Raw genomic sequence first — 17,242 nt, forward strand, 5'->3', positions numbered from 1 at the left:
AACCCCTCGTGATTTCAAAATATATAAAACGACACCTCATATTTTAAATTAAATTGTAAACTAACAGAATTCGTTAAATTTAATGAAAATGACGGTCTCAACTGTTAAGTTTACCGAATTCCGTTAAGTTTAAACGAATTCTGCTAGTTTATAATTTAATTCAAAATATGAGGTGTTGTTTTGTATATTTTGAAATCATGAAGGACTTTTTTGTGTATTAAGTATATCGCAGGGATTTTTTTTGTTTTTAACCCTTTTAAATATCATGAATTTGGTTCGCAATTATAGCATGAGCGAAAATTATTTTTGTAAAATGTGAGAAATAAAAGGACAAATTATCCAATTAGCCCTTGAACTCTTTGTCTAAATAAAAATAAGCCCCTCATCTATTTTTTGTTGACTTTAAGCCTTCGAATTTGTAAAATTGGGCAGCCGTGACCCTTTTAGTCAGTTTCTCCGGTTTTGCAACCGGGAAGTGCTGCTTGAGATTTTCTAGCCCTTTCAAAGCACGATTATATGTGGTGCCAGGCAGATTGATAGGCAATGAGAATAAGGCTTGCAATGTGAGATGGAAAAATTCAGATATTCTTTCAACTTGGTGAGCATCTTCAGCACCAAGTAGCAATTTGCAGGCCAATGAAAGTGTATATTTCTGGGTAAGAGGATAAACCTTTACCATTTGGGAAGCATCCCAGTAAGTTTTCATTTGTTCCTTGGCCAAGGAATCCATGATGGAGATGTACTGTCTCAAAGATTCAGGCTTCAGGATTTCACTGTAAAGAAAATTGCGACCTTTTGAAATTACTTCTTTGACTGATAGACCAGGTGAATCCAACCAATTGAATAACTTTAGAGCTGCAGAAGGAACCCAAGGAGCAAGACGATCGTTTGCAGTGTAGAGCATAAACTTGTTCCTTGCTGGACCACAAACTACAGCCACTTTTTCTTCGAACAGTGAAGTTGTGAATACTTCTTCTGAGTATTTTTCCATTCTTGTACGAAAAAATTTTTCTGGGCCACTTGAAAAAATTTGGAGTGTCTCTCCAATGATTGGGAACCCGAGTTTACCTGGTGAAAGTTTGTATCTGTTACAATAACTAAGAAAAAAATGCGCAAATATCGCAGCCCTCTGCTTCCTATTTTTTCCTTCCCTTCACAAAGATTTTACCTTCTTCCCTTTTTTTGTTTCTTTGCAGACTTCTCTCTCTTCCCTTTGCAATTCATTTGTTGAATAAGTTAGCGGTTGGGTTAGGTTAGATGGAGGGAAGAAGGAGAAGTTGCCCCTTTTTACTTAGAAAATGCGGACAAAAATACCCTTTGAAAAAGCACACTGACATTCGTGTAAATTGACCTTCCGGTTGCAAAACCGGAGAAACTGGCTAAAAGGGTCACGGGTGCCCAATTTTACAAGTTTGAGGGTTTAAAGTCAACAAAAAATAGATGAGATGCTTATTTTTACTTAGACAAAGAGTTCAAGGGCCAATTGGATAATTTGCCCGAAATAAAATTGGTTATGTTTCTAAAAATAAATATCCGCAACCGTTAACCCATACCCGCGTAGTAGGACTTAGTGAAGTAAAACACTCGTCTTCTTCTATCCATATGGACTGTTTGTGTATAAATTTAGAGAGAGAAAGTACGAAGACCGAAAGAAAGAGGGAAGAAGAGGAGGAAAGAAATGAAGCACCTCTTGAAAAAGCTTCATCACCACCCTAATCGATCCAACGAAACTCCATCTTCTTCATCAACATCTTCTACTTCTTCGTCCACGTCATCATCGTCGGCGCCGGCGTCAACGTCAGCGTCATGTGGTGTCTCCGATCACCGGCCTTCCAACTTCGGCAACGCTCCGGCGTGTGTTCCCACTACTGCTACCGCTGCTTCTCCTACTACAACTTCGCCGACTTCTGCTGCTCCTGCCACTTCTCCGGAGGCTACAGCTGTGGCGGATAGGCAGCAGCAGCAGCAGAAGAAGGATTATTTTGATTCGGAGGAGGAATTTGAGATGCAGCTAGCCATGGCAATGAGCGTCTCGGCCTCTTTGGCGCAGGAGTCTGGTACTATCGATGGGAATACTGATCATCATCATCATCAGAGTTTTCTCGGAGGAGGCCAAGGTGGCGACTCTGTGGGCCACAGGGATGATGCTGCTGCGGACTTGTTGTCCAGACGGTTTTGGGTGAGCTTTTGTCCTTGTCGAATTTGCTTTAATTTTGTCTAAAGCTTTCTTTTTGTTTTTTCCTGAAAAAATTCTACTCCAAAATTCAGTTAGGCTACTGCATTCTTCTGAATTGGAAAATTTTGTTATTTTAAGTCGAATCTGAATAAGGTGGTAAATTTGATTAATTTCATGTAAATGTCGAAGCTGGATTAAAAAATGCCCTTATTCTGCAGATTTTATTCTGCTTCTTTATTCAGTGATGTTGTTAACTCTTTAGATTTCTTTCTTACTATATTTGCTGAGTTCATAGCTATGTGAAGTTACAAAAATTAGAGACCAAAATGGCCGAGAAAATGGGAGAGTTGAGTGAGAAAGAATATTAGGCATAATTAGGAAGTGCTTGACATGCTTGATTTAGCCATTTTGGGTGTTGTACAGACATCTATATTTGCTTATGTTGGTAGTGTAAATTAGTGCAAATTAATGCAAGAATTCTTTTACTCTTTCTGAGTGCAGACTATTGTTATGAAGATGTGTTGGCAAATCAAAGGTTAGTGAATGAGAGAATTTGATTTTTCTACTTTTTCTGATTAAAATCAGGGAGACTGTTGAATGAAAGCTTGACCTGGTTTTGAGTGGTGGCTCTGTGTAGCTGTGCAATGTTTTTCTTTAGCAACTATATGCATCTAGCAACTTATCATTGAGCTTGAATACTGGTCATTGCTAATTGTTCAGTTCTAGAATCCCTTACAATGACAAGGAGAGCTTTTTTCGGCAAGAGATTGAAATAGTTTCCTTTATTGGTGAACCTTCTCTGTGGTAGAGCAGTAATATAATTCAGGTTAGAAACATTGAATCATACTCACATAACAAGGAAATTGGCATTGTCTATTTCAAACTCAAATAACAGGGAAGTATCCTTTCCTTTTCCATGAGCCTTTCGATATTGAAGTGTTCTTTGCTTATGCAGTTTGACAATATTCTTCTTGTCACTTAGGACTAATGACTAACCTGCACACTTAATCGTGGCACATTTGAGATTTTCAGTTATATCTAATCTAGAGCAGTAAGAATCTGTCTGCAGTAAGAGTTAAAATGAAGGATAATTGTTTCTGATGTGCAAGTTTTGCAGCCACTCTGCACAGATTTTGGTCTTGGGGTTAGTGATGCATTTATTCATCCAATGCACGATACTGAGAATTGTTGGAAATTTTAATTGCCAGACCATTATTGTATTGGCGCACTCTACTGATTTGAGAAGAGAGTTGTTGGTTCATTTGCCTTACAGGCTTTACTTGCGCCATTGAGTGCTGTATTAGACGTGTTTTGGTTTGTGGATTTCAGCTTTTAAAATTCATATGCGACAAATACTTTTGAGGCATTTTGCGTTATGCCAAACTATTAGGAAATAGAATAATGGATATAAAGTAATGAGAATGGAAATTTTCCTGTTCAAAGTAATAAAATACTTATTTAGCATTTATCTTTGATTTGTCAGGAAGATAGTGGACTTGACTATGAGGAAAAGGTGGTTGAAGGCTTCTATGATGTCTTCAGTCTCTCCATAGATCCAGCAAGCAAAGGAAAAATGCCATCTCTTACTGATCTTGAGACAAATCCTGGTGGCTCTGATTTTGAAGTAGTAATAGTCAACAAATCTATTGATCCTGCTTTGAGAGAGTTGGTGGAGATTGCACGGTGTATAGTAGCAACGACTGAGATTGGTCTTCAAGTACAGAGACTTGCTGAACTTGTTGCAGACCAAATGGGTGGACCAGTGAAGGATGCAAATGTCATAATGGCAAAATGGCTGGAAAGAAGCACAGAGTTAAGGACATCTCTCCACACAGTTGTGCGACCTCTTGGGTCATTAAGACTTGGGCTTTTACGTCATCGATCGCTGCTTTTTAAGGTTGGGGCTAATATATTTCTTTTGAACTTAATTGTGTCCTTTGCTTGCTATATATCTAGTGTTGTTTCTGTACTTCACCAAATTTTATTAGAAAATGCTGTAAAAACTTTAATTCATGTCTTACCTTTTTCGGTTTTGTATTGATTTTTTTATTTGTTTTTGCTGGAATGCAGGTATTGGCTGACAATGTTGGTATACCTTGTAAATTGGCGAATTGGAGTAAATACACTGGAAATGAGGTTGATGTTGTGAACTTTGTAAAGTTTTCAGACGGAAGGTAAAATTTGTGCCTTTCCTTTTCCTTTTTACTCTTCATGTACTTTTAAATTGACCACTTATCTCAGAACTTTATAGCTGTATGATTTGCTCATATGTTTCTGAATTTGGGGTATTCGTTCTTATTTCTCAGCTTTCTAGCTTAGTAACTTTGAAGGTTATGGCATGCACCTTTGAGTTATTGATCGTACATTGTGTTTTTAAAAGATTGGATGACAGTACCTTCAATTGTTTATTTCCTTAGTCTGCGTGTGTGCTAGAGATGGCAGATTTCCTAGTTCTTGGTAATGCGGTTGTATATTGTGGATTTTGTTGGATAGTTGATAAAACTGGCTGAACCTTTTTCATGTATGTGTCGTGTTGCGTACAGCTGTTTTGCTGAAATAGGAGTCAAGATGAACTACTGAACTATATTTAACCTGGTTGTGGAAGTTGCTTAGTTCCTCTCTACCAATTATATATTGGTCAATAGGGATTAGGATGAGGATGCTTTTGATGTAACTTGTTAGAGGCAGCAAGATTGATGTCAAGTTCTTGTATGTCACTTAAATGTGCATAATTCCTTGAAGGCTGCATATAATTGGAAACAAGTAGTCTTTCTGTATTTTGAGTTGTTAAGTCCAAGGATGTTGATCGAAAATAAATTGCAAAGGATTGAGTCACAAGTAGTGCTGGAAAAGGGACTGCTGCTCAACCGTTTCTGGACTGAATTTCTTGAAACAAGGGTTTTGGTATTGTTCTTGTGTCCTTAAGTCTTTGAATGCACTCAGAAATTGGTTTGTTTAGATGTCCGATTTGCAGGGATTTTTGCATCAGTATCATTGATGTCTGAGTCGCATCTTACAATTCAAAAATGAGCACAACAGCCCAAAGATTTCTATTATGTGGACGCCAGTGGAAGAGAATTAATACTAGTCTTTTGAGGACTTTTCCTGATTGTGTATAGATCCTGCCTGTGGGTACCAACTGGGACATTAAGTAGCAAGAGCGAATTTTTGAACTGATTATGTTCATTATCATAATTAGTTTATACCAACTTGAAGGTTGTAGGCCCAACTTTAAAATTCTATGATTTCATGAAGATTGTATCAATGCTCAGCACAATGGAAACCGTTTGACATTGTAAAATAATTAGATAAGGACACTGAACAAAAATGGAGGATACATGATTCAATCTTCTAATATCAGTATTGTACTCTGTATTTTAAACTGAGAAGGTTGAGGTTTGTGTTTTTATCTAGTTCCCTTTATATCTTGATGGTTTCAATCGTATTGCTGGGGTAAAGTTCTTGGAAAACACTGACATGTATAGTTCAACACGTGCACAAAAGACTAAAGTTAATTGCTGCCTGGTGAAAGAATGTGATGAAATTTATGGATTCTGTGTGGATAAAGAAAATTTGTAGGATGTCTATTCTACGTTTGTTCCCCTTGTTTTACCATTTCATTTACATGAATGTGAAGATTCATGCCTCATTGAGAGATAAATAGTTCTTTCCAGTAAACTAACGCGTGTATTGCAGTACTCGATTAATTGTATCAGTTGACACCATTTTAGATTAGCAGTACTTTTTTAAGTTATTTTTGGCTTTCAGTTCTTTTACTTTTTCTTGTCCAGTGGTATTTTTTTGGTTATTCTTGTTGAGCTACCTTTGTTTGCTTTCTTTTGTAAAGCATTACATCCTATAGCATCTTCATTAAACTTGAAGACTTGGTTTTTGACTGAAACAGTACATTTTTGCTTCTTATCTCTGCTTGTTTATAGCACTAACTCATAACCTTATAAATATCATAAATAAAAGAAGCAAACCCATCAGAAAAACTATTCTTTGGAGCTTACCCTATCTATTTGCGTGGTTATTAATGCTTTCTAAATGATTAATTTCCTCCTCCTGGTTTCTTCTAATCCTTTCACATTTAAGGTATTGAATGATCAACAAGTGCTCCATCATTTTTTTTTGGGTTGGGGTGAGTTTGAAGATTTACTAGGACGAATTCATAATGAATGATAATGGAATTTTGGTCTCTAATTATAGCTGAAATGTTGAAGAATACTCTATAGTTGTTTTATAGAACAGTCAACGTTTGGTACTCTTGCAAGTGTATAATCCTATATATGGTTCTAGTTGATTAATGCTTTTATACATTTGCTCTCCAAATTTAAGCTCCTAAATTAATCTCTTTACCTGCAGTGAGTTCTTAGTTGATCTCATGGGTGAACCTGGGGCACTCATACCTGCTGATGTTTTGAGTGCAAAAGATGGATCTTTCAAGTCATATCCTCCGAAATTAGGCAAACTTCCCACTTTTCAGGCAACCAGTGATACTGGAGCTGCTCAATCAAATCCATATTTATTATCTGGACAGAGTTCTGCAGAGGAAAATAGTTTCTCTTCACAAAAAGATTCCGAAAAGACAGATTCATTGCCTTCTCCTCAGAATGGAAGAACCAGTAGCAGTGTTAGCTCTTCTGGATTGAACAAAAGGGCACCAGCTTCCAACCAGATGGATCATATCCCATCCTTGGCTATTGGGACTTCTTTGTACAAAGGTGGTCGTGGGCCCAATGCAGCTGGTGATGGTGCAAGAATGAATGTGAATCTGGTTCCATATAATCAGAGCAGTACTGAAGACCCAAAAAATCTTTTTGCTGATCTTAATCCATTCCAAATAAAAGGATCCGGTAAGGCTTCGTTGCAAGGGGACTATGGTAGGAAAAACTTTAATGAAATACCACGGCCAAAAGGTAACCTTCTTAGTGGCCGACCTCCAGTACCTTTGGCACAAAAAAGTAACCAGATATATAATGAGGCTTCCAAGAAAAATGAATATGACTTTGTTGAGAGCCTCTTCTCAAAGAGCAATCGCACAGCTGGTGAATGCAGTATGTTGTCAACTCCTTCTACAAGCTTCACTCCTCCAGTCGTAGCTAGAAAGTCTGATGATGCCTACAGAGAGGATGATGCAAACATGTATGCTGTTAATAATTTGGCAATAGCTGAGGTGCAATTCAATCGGTTGTCTCTACAGGATGACCAGGGCATTGATCAGAAAAAAACTTATCAAAGTGGTGGTGGAATGCTTCAGAATGGCCAATCAAATATTACAAAAGAGTATGGGAAGGATGCTAGTGGGATGCATGACCAGAGAAACAATCAGCAAGATGGTTTTACATTGACTGATTTAAGATTCAAGGATCAAGCATATCCAAGCTCTTCTGTTAATCCAGCTGTTCCTCAACTTGATCCTGTAATTGATGATGTCAGTGAATGTGAAATTCCATGGGAAGATCTAGTTATTGGTGAAAGGATTGGACTAGGTATATACATGGAACTGCCTGCTTTACTTTTTAAGGTTCTCCGACCCATTAGAGTTAGCATTGACATATAATTGCTTGTCGTAACTTTCTGATACTTAATTATCCACCTTATATACAGGTTCCTATGGTGAAGTATATCATGCTGATTTGAATGGCACCGTAAGTCATTTTTTTCATGCTTAATATAGTTGTTCTGCTACTTTCATACTTGATATCTGAGAAGTAGAAGTTTGTCTCTTATGAGATTCTCCTTGTGAAACTTTTAATTGAAAGTTACTGGTGATCCAGATGCCTAATTTTGTGATGTTTTCTTTCTTTTTTTTTTCTTTTTTATTTCATTCTTAGGAATATTAAGTAAAGGTTCTTTGGAATAATTCCTAATCTTTTTACCAACAAGTTCTTCGTAAAGTGGATACTTCTAAAATTCCACTAAGGTTTAATTCAGCAAGTAGTTCACTTTTAAAGGAACCTATAGAGCTTTCTGCTTGTTTGCAACTGGATTTGGAAGTAGTTCTGGGCTCCAAGGCATTCTTGAACAGTTTTTCCAGCTTGCTATCGTTATGAAAACTGAGGAAGGAGCCATCCTTTAATGTTACTTATTGTCGACTTAAATTTTTAAACTAGCTGATACCCTATTCAAATGAATTAATATCAGGCAACCGTAAAAGAAGCCGGTATAGGCTAATGGGTGAATGAAGGGACAAGTACACAAATTTGCTTTGCTGCTAAGCTCAAGTGTCAGTACTAGAATTTGTCTCAGTCACTTTTTTGATCAACTTAATTATAGATGGCTTTATCTGATATTAAATTGCTTATTTCTTGACCCAAGATCACTACTGTAGTTAAAACTTGAAAGTATAATGAAGGGACTATTTATACTGCTTGGCGGAAAGGGGATTACATCTTTCTGATGTTATGCTCAAAAATCTTTATATTGATTATATGTCATAGCATGGATTGCAACCCCCTGCCCCTCTTTTCTCCTCCTCCTCCTCCTCCTCCTCCTTGGTGAGTATCAACTCGGCAGTCATTTGTTAATTCATCACTAACTTTTTGAAACTCTTGAAGATGAGATATGTTTGCATCTGTTTTTATTGGGACTTTAATCCTCTTTCTGGAGGACAGTCTTGTGTGATATTGAACTTGATATAGCTGTTCATTTTTCCTGCAAGAAAGCATGTCATTGGCTCTAATGACTTGTCTGGTGAATTGTCTGGATCAGGAAGTTGCTGTGAAAAAGTTCCTTGACCAAGATTTCTCGGGTGCTGCTTTGGCTGAGTTTAGGAGAGAAGTAAGAACTATTTCTTAGAAGCATCTTTCTTCTTCATTTGACTGGTAACTGTGATGTCATTTGTGTTAATCTATGTGCCTTTATGCGCATAATAAAGTACATTATTCTTGTTCTGTTTATTTGGCCAAAAATATTTGGTATACAAGAGAGCAGAATTTTACAGAAATCAGAGATTATAGCATCATTATTATAGCAAGCATTGTGAACTATTCTTAGTTAAGCCGATAACATAAGGTGAAGTGTTAAAAATGGAAATAAAAAAAAATGTGAGTGCGGGTTTTGAAGCGCTGGGTGCAACAATGAATTTTGATGCTGAAGTTGAAATTTATTTGTGAGGAATTAACTTAAAGTCCTCCACTTGTTGAGTGAAATACTATAACCTTTATTAGTGTACATTGACATATGATATGTGTGGTTACAATACAAACTAAAAGACAGCCGTTTTTATTCACATGAGGTCATGCTGTTTTTTAGATTTTCTCAATGTTTATTTACCTTGTTCTCCTTTCAATTTCTTGGTAAGAGTAAACAGAGATTGATATAAATCTCCATTTTACAATAAATCGGTTCACAAGGGATGAGCAACGCTTATTCGTGCATGCAGGTGCGCATAATGCAAAGGTTACGCCATCCAAATGTAGTTCTTTTTATGGGTGCTGTAACTCGGCCTCCGAATCTCTCTATTGTCACAGAGTTTTTACCACGGTACGTTTGCTACCTTCTTTTCTTAATTTTCCCCTGTTCTATTATCTATAGTTAGCATTTATGTGCAAAGGTACCTATTAAGGTGGTGCTACTCTTTTGCAAGATAGCATATCATGTTGCATTTGGTTTTGCTGAATTACTGGCAATTCATCCCATTAAAAGACAAGCTATGGTTTATGCTTTACTTTTTGTAAATTATCCTGGAATCTGCTTCATGTGAAGTAGCTTCCCTGTTTTCTTCTATCGTTAGTTTTTCATGGAGACTTACATATTTTAAGAGTTGGTTCTTTTGAGATGATTTGATGCATCAGATATTGTCAATTCATAGTGGTTGCTCCTTAGTATTGAAGTTTACGTATCTATAGTAACTGTCTCTGTTGGTTCTTGCTATCAAAAGATGTAAAAAGGATGGACCAAAAACAAAATGTAAAGAAACATGTCAAGGCTATTACGACAAGACAATTTTCCAAGTGTCAGTTCTCAAAATGCTGGTGGTTATGTCCCCACAAAATTGTGAACTCAAAACTTTGCATTATTTAAGAATTGCAGTAATTATACCAGACTCAAAAGACAAGGCAGTTTTTTAAGTATCAGTTCTCAAAATGCTGGTAGCTGTCCCCCCATCAAAATTGTGAACTCAAAGCTTTGCATTTTTTATAAGAATTACAGTGATTATGCTGCAGTTGTAATATGTTTTGCCAATGGTGATAAAATTATGATAACTGCCTAAAAGTAGAAGTGCTGGTCAATAGTTTAAGTGGTAACTGCACTCATCTATAGTGCTCAGGAAGTGTTAATAGAATTTATATGTGAGCTATTCATTGTGTCACTTGGGAGTTTATTGCTCGTAGGAGATAGCTTAAGATGAATATTGTCCCCTGCCCCTTGGTACTGCTGTCAGATGTCAGAAGCTGATTGTTGTTATCACTGTGTCTTTATCCTCAACATTCCTTTCTAGATTTTGTGAGTTCAGTTCATTCATTAATTCTTTTATTTTCCAGAGGAAGCTTATATCGGATTATTCATCGCCCACAGTGTCAAATTGATGAAAAGCGAAGAATTAAAATGGCTTTAGATGTGGTATGGCATAATGAAATAGTTGATAGTTGTTTTGGCTGATTTCCTACTTTTCTTTTGCTTATAAACTGCATTTGAGGTTCTGTTTTTCAGGCAAAGGGCATGAATTGCTTACATACTAGCATACCTACAATCGTCCACCGTGATCTGAAGTCACCAAATTTGTTGGTTGATAATAATTGGAATGTGAAGGTATGTACACTGTTGAGATTTTTTTTTTCTGAATTCAGCACAACTCGAGTCAGCTCAACAGTAGCCTCATTCTATGGTGTCCACAAACTAAAATTGTAGTATCATTTATTCTTTTGTAATCCTCGTGGCTGCTTTTGTGAGTCATGCCTTTTGAACTATTGTGAGAGGATGACTTAATTGAGAAAAAGTGCTCCTAATGGGGGTTGTCTGGATGTCAAATTGATATTTCTTGCTTTCAATGAAGCAGCACTTAAAACTAGTGATGAAAGGAGACCAATGGTTCATTTGTTAGCTAGACCTGTTAGCTTCCGTGTATAATGGGGTGGAATCATCTATATGACTGAAAATTGTTATTGCTGTTTTCTTTTCTTTTCTTTTTTTTGCCCCCGCCTTTCGATGGTTGCATAATGCTCTCTCATTAACTAATCAAGAATCATCTTGTCTTCCAAGTTGTAGCTCTTTCTTTATGCTTATCTTTTGTTTATTTCCATGTATATAACGTCTATCATGCAGGTATGTGATTTTGGGTTGTCACGTTTGAAGCACAATACATTTTTGTCATCGAAGTCGACAGCTGGGACAGTAAGGATGACCACTTTCAAGCTTTAGTAGATTAGATTTCAATCTTTAGTTGCTTTGTTCTTTTGTTTCTTATGAAAATAACTTTTACCCTGTAGCCAGAGTGGATGGCACCAGAAGTACTCCGAAATGAGCCTTCTAATGAGAAGTGAGTTGGCATTATAATCTGATCCTAAAAATGTCCATTGTGCAGCACACGATGTGTTTGGAGCTCATGTTCATCTTTTCTTTCCTAAAATTTGTTTACAACTTCTTCTTTACTTGAAATATGCTTATGTCTCGTGTATTGCTAAATTGAACCTAGCAAGTCCTTGCGCCCTCGGGATATTATAAGTAGGCTATTTTTGTCTGCTTGCTCATTTTTGTGTGGTAGGTTGACCAAGTTTTTAAAGCAAACTAAATCATTTTATCTAAGATATATCAAGTGTTATTACAAGGAGAGTTTTTTTTTTTTTTTCAAAGTATTATTTACCGAGAGAGTTTAAAAACTTAGAAATACTACCAGATTCTATATCTAAACTCATTATAACAAGAACCTAGTCACAATTGTCTTTTAGTAACTCTGCACAAAAATACTTTTCCAGAAGCCCTAGGCGGGTGCCATACTCCAATTCTCCTTGTTCCTGAGAATTGGAGTATGGCTGTTGGCTAGGGGCTCCATAAAAGTCAAAGCAATAGTCTAAAGGGGCGAACATGTGATTGAGCCGTGCAACTGATGGCTGATGCAAGAAATTGAGTCCATAATCAGTTGCGAAACCGATTTTCCCTTACATTTCATTTTTTCAACCTTGACTCCCAAACTCTTGTTGTGGACATTTTTTACCTTAGTCTTTCTAAATTGTCCCAAATTAGCCCAATTGCTTATGTGTTTGTACATCATGCTTCATAAAGTGACCATATCATGTTTTGAACATATGTAGTCAACAATTTTGGGACACACACATGATGTGTTTGCGTATATTTTAAATTTAACATTATAAGTAATTGGCAGGATTATTTGGAAATTTTGATAACTTTAGAGTGCATTATGCCCATATAGAAGTTCCAGGTGCAAACTGGAAATTGGTAAAAGCATTAGAAGTGCAAAGTCGCATTTGTCCTGATTATGATGTATGAAGTGACACTGGTGGTTTCTAGTTTCTGGCAATAATTGTTTGTATTCATTACTTAAATGTAAACAAGGGTCATCACAAATCCTTTTTTTTTTTTTTTTGCCCTTTTCATTCTTGAATAAAGGTTGATGAAACTGCAAGAAATTTGAACAGACATTGCTTTAGCAGTTTAGCACCATTCTTTGAAATTTTGGATATTACCATCTCCAACACAGGGCACAAAATGGATATGGGTTAATCAGGGAGCTTTATCCAGTGTCTTTTGTGCTTTTTGGTATTTAGGGCAGGGAGCTTTGCACTAAGAGGTTTGTGGATTTCTGTGCAGGTGTGATGTTTATAGTTTTGGCATCATTTTGTGGGAATTAGCAACCCTCAGACTACCTTGGAATGGGATGAATCCAATGCAGGTTGTGGGTGCTGTAGGCTTTCAAAATCGCCGTCTTGATATACCAAAGGAAGTTGATCCATTAGTAGCTAGAATAATTTGGGAATGTTGGCAAACGTAAGTTGCACAATATGACTACAGCGATGCATTTTTCTCTTTCATTTTGTCAGTTTTTCCTCAACTAATCAGTCTTGCCTGTTCTATGCCATTTTCTTTTACCAGGGACCCAAATCTGCGCCCTTCATTTAGTCAACTCACAGTGGCATTGAAACCATTGCAGCGGCTTGTCATCCCTTCGCACATAGATCAGCCAAGCCAACCCATGCCTCAGGAGATCTCGGTGAATTCCACGCCTTAAGACACATCTCAGATCCTCAACTGTGAAAAAATATTGTTGTGTTTGCACAGGACGACGAACATGAACTATTCAGAGAAAGTGATAAAGTTTTGGAGTCGCTTCCCTGATGGAAACAAAAGCTGGGGATTTGCTGTTTGAGTTGGGAGTCAGAACTCAAATTTGCGAATGCAGTTTTAAGGTCAAAAGCAAAAGTTAATGTGTGTGTATTGTTTCTGCAGCTCAAAACTTGCTGTGGCTCTTCTTGTACAGTGGCTTGTGCATATGTGATCCCAATGCTTAAAATGTATAGCTTGATGTCTTGTAATATTTCTTGTTGGTCTCATTAAAAATATTGAAAAGCTACCATGTTATCATTGCTCGGCGCAAAAAAAAAAAAAATCATTTTAAGCCGATAATAATTGCTGCTATTTGCCATTGGAACACATTTTCTTTAGCAAATTGTCTGATTCAATTATAATGGGGATGAACAGATGATTTGCGATATTAAATCCCAAGTCAAAATGTTGCGTTAACAGGCCGTTTCTCAAGTTCAAGGGAATTTGGTATGCGATATTCCGGACTTGTATTAAAACGAGATTGACAATTTTGTCTCACCCAGGAATACATCTTTAGAGTATATCGTTATGAATGCGTTACTTTTTGAAGGAGAAGTTTAGACCTCTAGTAAAGGTTCTTTTTTTTTTTTTTTTGGAGGAAAGACCTCTAGTAAAGTTAATATAGCAATTTAAATCTCAAATTTATCAAAAGACAGAGAGACAGAATTTTTTTATTAGAAGACAGAGAAATTATAGAAAGATTATAAAGTTGATACATGATAAAAAGCGACAAAGAGTACCTATTTTCATGAAAAAAAATCATGGTGGAATAAGGTATCTCCACCCCATTCATCGCGCCGTTCCCCATCTCTATAAGAGATATATACAAAAATATAGGTTAATTTCTACTTGTCAATACCCTATGTAACTGAATTTTAGTTAGTGTTTAGTTTGGTTGTGGTTGTAAATGAACAATATTTATGGCCTTGGTTTCAACCTTAGAAGTTCTATTTGATTGCTCTTGAATTTAGAGCTACAAACCAATTGAGTCTCTCACAAGCAGTTTGACTCCGAGTTCGAGTCAAATTCGATCAACATCGAGATCCAACTCGAGTTTAAGCTAATCAAGTCGAATTCGAGATAAAAAAAAATACCTGACTCATTAGTTTGCGAGCCTGCTCGATTATATATGTTTATTTTGTATTTTTATTTCTAATAGTAAAATTATATATATATTCTTAATATTTTATTATTTGTTAAAACATTAATATTTTATTTATTTTTTTAAAAATAAAATAATTATTTTTTTTTGTTCTTTTTAACTGGAACTTTACATTGAGAGTTCGAATTCGAGTTTCATAAAACTAAATTGAGACTCGGCTCTGCTTGGCCAAAATTCGACTCGTTTATACCCCTACTCTTGATTACCTCGTGTTGGTGCTGGTACCACTAGCAAGAAGGCATTACATGTACTTTATAGGTGGCAAATAAATCCATTTAGCTAATTTTACCTATACTTGTCCATGAATAGTTGGATATGGGTATATTAAGTTTTTACATATGGATATAAAATGGGTTACCCAACAAGTAGGATTTTGCCCATGCCTTAGCACGGACTTTTTTATTTATTTATTGTGAATTTATACAAATATAAATAATTTAAATATAAAAATTAACAACATTTCTACATGTTCATTCATATTAATTTTAAAAAATTACTGAAATTTAAATGTACAATTATTTACTAATTTTTAAAAATTTTTTATTCATTGTGAATTTATACAAATACCAATAATTTAAATATAAAAATTAACAATAATTTGACCTATTCATTCATATTAATTTTAAAAAATTTTAAAATTAATGTATATTAAATGTTCAATTATTTACTAATTTTTAAAAATTTGTTTACATGCTTTTACTATAATATGATAGTATACATCAAATAATATACCACATATCAAAAACTTGGTAGATATTCTTTTTTTTTAATAAATGTTCTTTTAGATAATTTAAATTTTTATAATGACCATAAACCTAGAACTATGTATTCATAAAAAGATCTAGCAATCCATTTTTCTTTGTCAATAAATATTTAGTTTTCAATAATATTGATAAATCTATCAATGTAACAGTTAATTCTTTTTTTACACTAAATTAATTCAAAATTAAGAGAAAAGATGATGAGCAATTTGAATACTAATCAATGATATAGTGATGAAATGAAGTAATTTATGGGATATGTAAGATTTCAATAATTGTGATTTAGAAAGGTTTTACTATACTTCTATGTAATAATTTGGTAGAAATAAGATTATGGTGGTGCAAGAAAGTAATTTTTTGGGATGTAAGGTTTCAATAATTGTGATTTAAAAAGGTTTTACTATACTTTTTTTTTAATAATAAATAGAATAATATTATTAATCATGAGATCAAATCTGCAACAAGTGCAGAACTAATAAAAGGTGGAGGAGAGTTTTTCCATATATACAATCTAAAAGATTAACAGCTTATTTGGCAAGGTTGTGAGTAGGAATATTAAAAGATCTAGGAATTCATGAACCTTCCCAACACATGAAATTTTGACATAAGATAATGGCATCATGAATCAACAAACCACATGATGAATCATCAAATTCCAAATGGTCCAGCATTTTAATGACCTTTTGTGAATCTCCTTCCAAAACAATCTTATTGAAACTGAAATCATGTAGTAATTGAAGAGCATGTTTGGCCGCATATGGTTCAACTACATTTGGCTCCAATATCCCGAGAATTTTTTTGGAAAGTCCAGCAATGAAACTTCCTTTATCATCTCGGATAATAACACCGACCCTTGATGATTTATCATCCATAAATGCAGATCCATCAAAGGTTTTACTATACTTGTATGTAATAATTTGACAAAAAGTAGATATCATTAAGATAAGATTAGTTATTTTTTAAAGTTATTTTAAAATTAAAGATAAATTTTAAACATATAATATAATCATTGTAATAATTTGATGGAAAACAGCAATCATTAAGATAAGATTAGTTAAGATTGTTGGTTTTTAAAGTTATTTTAAAATTAGAGATAATTTTTAAACACATAATATAATCCAAATAGAATTAGTATGGGTAAAATCCAAATGACCCGTAACCCGTTAATTCTTTTCAATTAAACATGCCACGTAGGAGTGAGAAATACTGTGATTAAAATAACTATTTTTACACATACACACACACACGTAGATATCCACTAAATCCAATTAACTAATTTAAAATTATTTTTAGCATGCTTGTTCAAGTAATTTTGCTAAAAATTCCATGTCCCACCCCGCGCCCCGATGCCATTCCTACTCAGGTCCCACAGATATCAAACTTATTGTCACTTGATCAAACAATAATGGGTAGATAATTACTACAAGAGAAGCTATGATCTATAATAACCATTATGCAAGGCAATTGGGGCTGATGCCCGGTGGATATATGCCCGTAGTCCGTACTAGGGATGTTTATGAGCCGAGCTACTCGCGAGTAGCTCGGTCAACAACTCGACTCGAACTCGGTCAACCCGAGTTCGAGTCGAGTTTCGAGTAGCTCGACTACAAATCGAGTCGAGTTTCGAGTCGCATTTTCCGAGCTCGGAGTTATTTAAATAAAATATTTATAATTGAAATAATATATATTTATTATAATTATAAAATGACCATTATGGGTATAAGTTATATGGAATTTACAATATACCCTTCTTTATAATAAAATCCTATAATGGCAAAAAAGTAATAACATAATTGTAAAAAACACTAAAAAGAAAAAATGTCTAAAAAAAAGGAAGAAAAGACTTTCTTCCTTCTC

At 35.2% G+C, this 17,242-nt stretch overlaps 2 protein-coding genes across 3 annotated transcripts; one reads left to right on the forward strand and one right to left on the reverse strand.

Annotated features, from left to right (window-relative positions):
• Positions 1–382: 382 nt before the first annotated feature.
• LOC113760092 (beta-amyrin 28-monooxygenase-like) lies at positions 383–991 on the reverse strand. The gene has a single exon (XM_027302666.1). It carries the CDS (start codon positions 989–991, stop codon positions 383–385), a length of 609 nt encoding a protein of 202 aa, XP_027158467.1.
• A 599-nt stretch (positions 992–1,590) lies between these two features.
• LOC113761885 (serine/threonine-protein kinase EDR1) lies at positions 1,591–13,789 on the forward strand. Of its 2 annotated transcripts, XM_027305051.1 has the most exons (13): positions 1,595–2,179; positions 3,660–4,073; positions 4,247–4,350; positions 6,542–7,668; positions 7,787–7,827; positions 8,891–8,959; positions 9,564–9,664; positions 10,666–10,744; positions 10,835–10,933; positions 11,447–11,515; positions 11,611–11,660; positions 12,950–13,126; positions 13,232–13,789. In XM_027305051.1, the coding sequence occupies exons 1-13, from the start codon at positions 1,679–1,681 to the stop codon at positions 13,365–13,367; spliced, it is 2,967 nt and encodes a 988-aa protein (XP_027160852.1). In that variant the 5' UTR covers positions 1,595–1,678; the 3' UTR covers positions 13,368–13,789. The 2 variants fall into 2 exon arrangements, with proteins under 2 accessions (XP_027160853.1, XP_027160852.1); XM_027305052.1 differs by lacking the exon at positions 13,232–13,789 and having other exon boundaries at positions 1,591–2,179; positions 11,615–11,660; positions 12,950–13,076.
• The last annotated feature ends 3,453 nt before the right edge of the window (positions 13,790–17,242 follow it).

The sequence above is a fragment of the Coffea eugenioides genome, chromosome 2, assembly GCF_003713205.1.
Source record: "Coffea eugenioides isolate CCC68of chromosome 2, Ceug_1.0, whole genome shotgun sequence".
Lineage (NCBI taxonomy): Eukaryota > Viridiplantae > Streptophyta > Magnoliopsida > Gentianales > Rubiaceae > Coffea > Coffea eugenioides.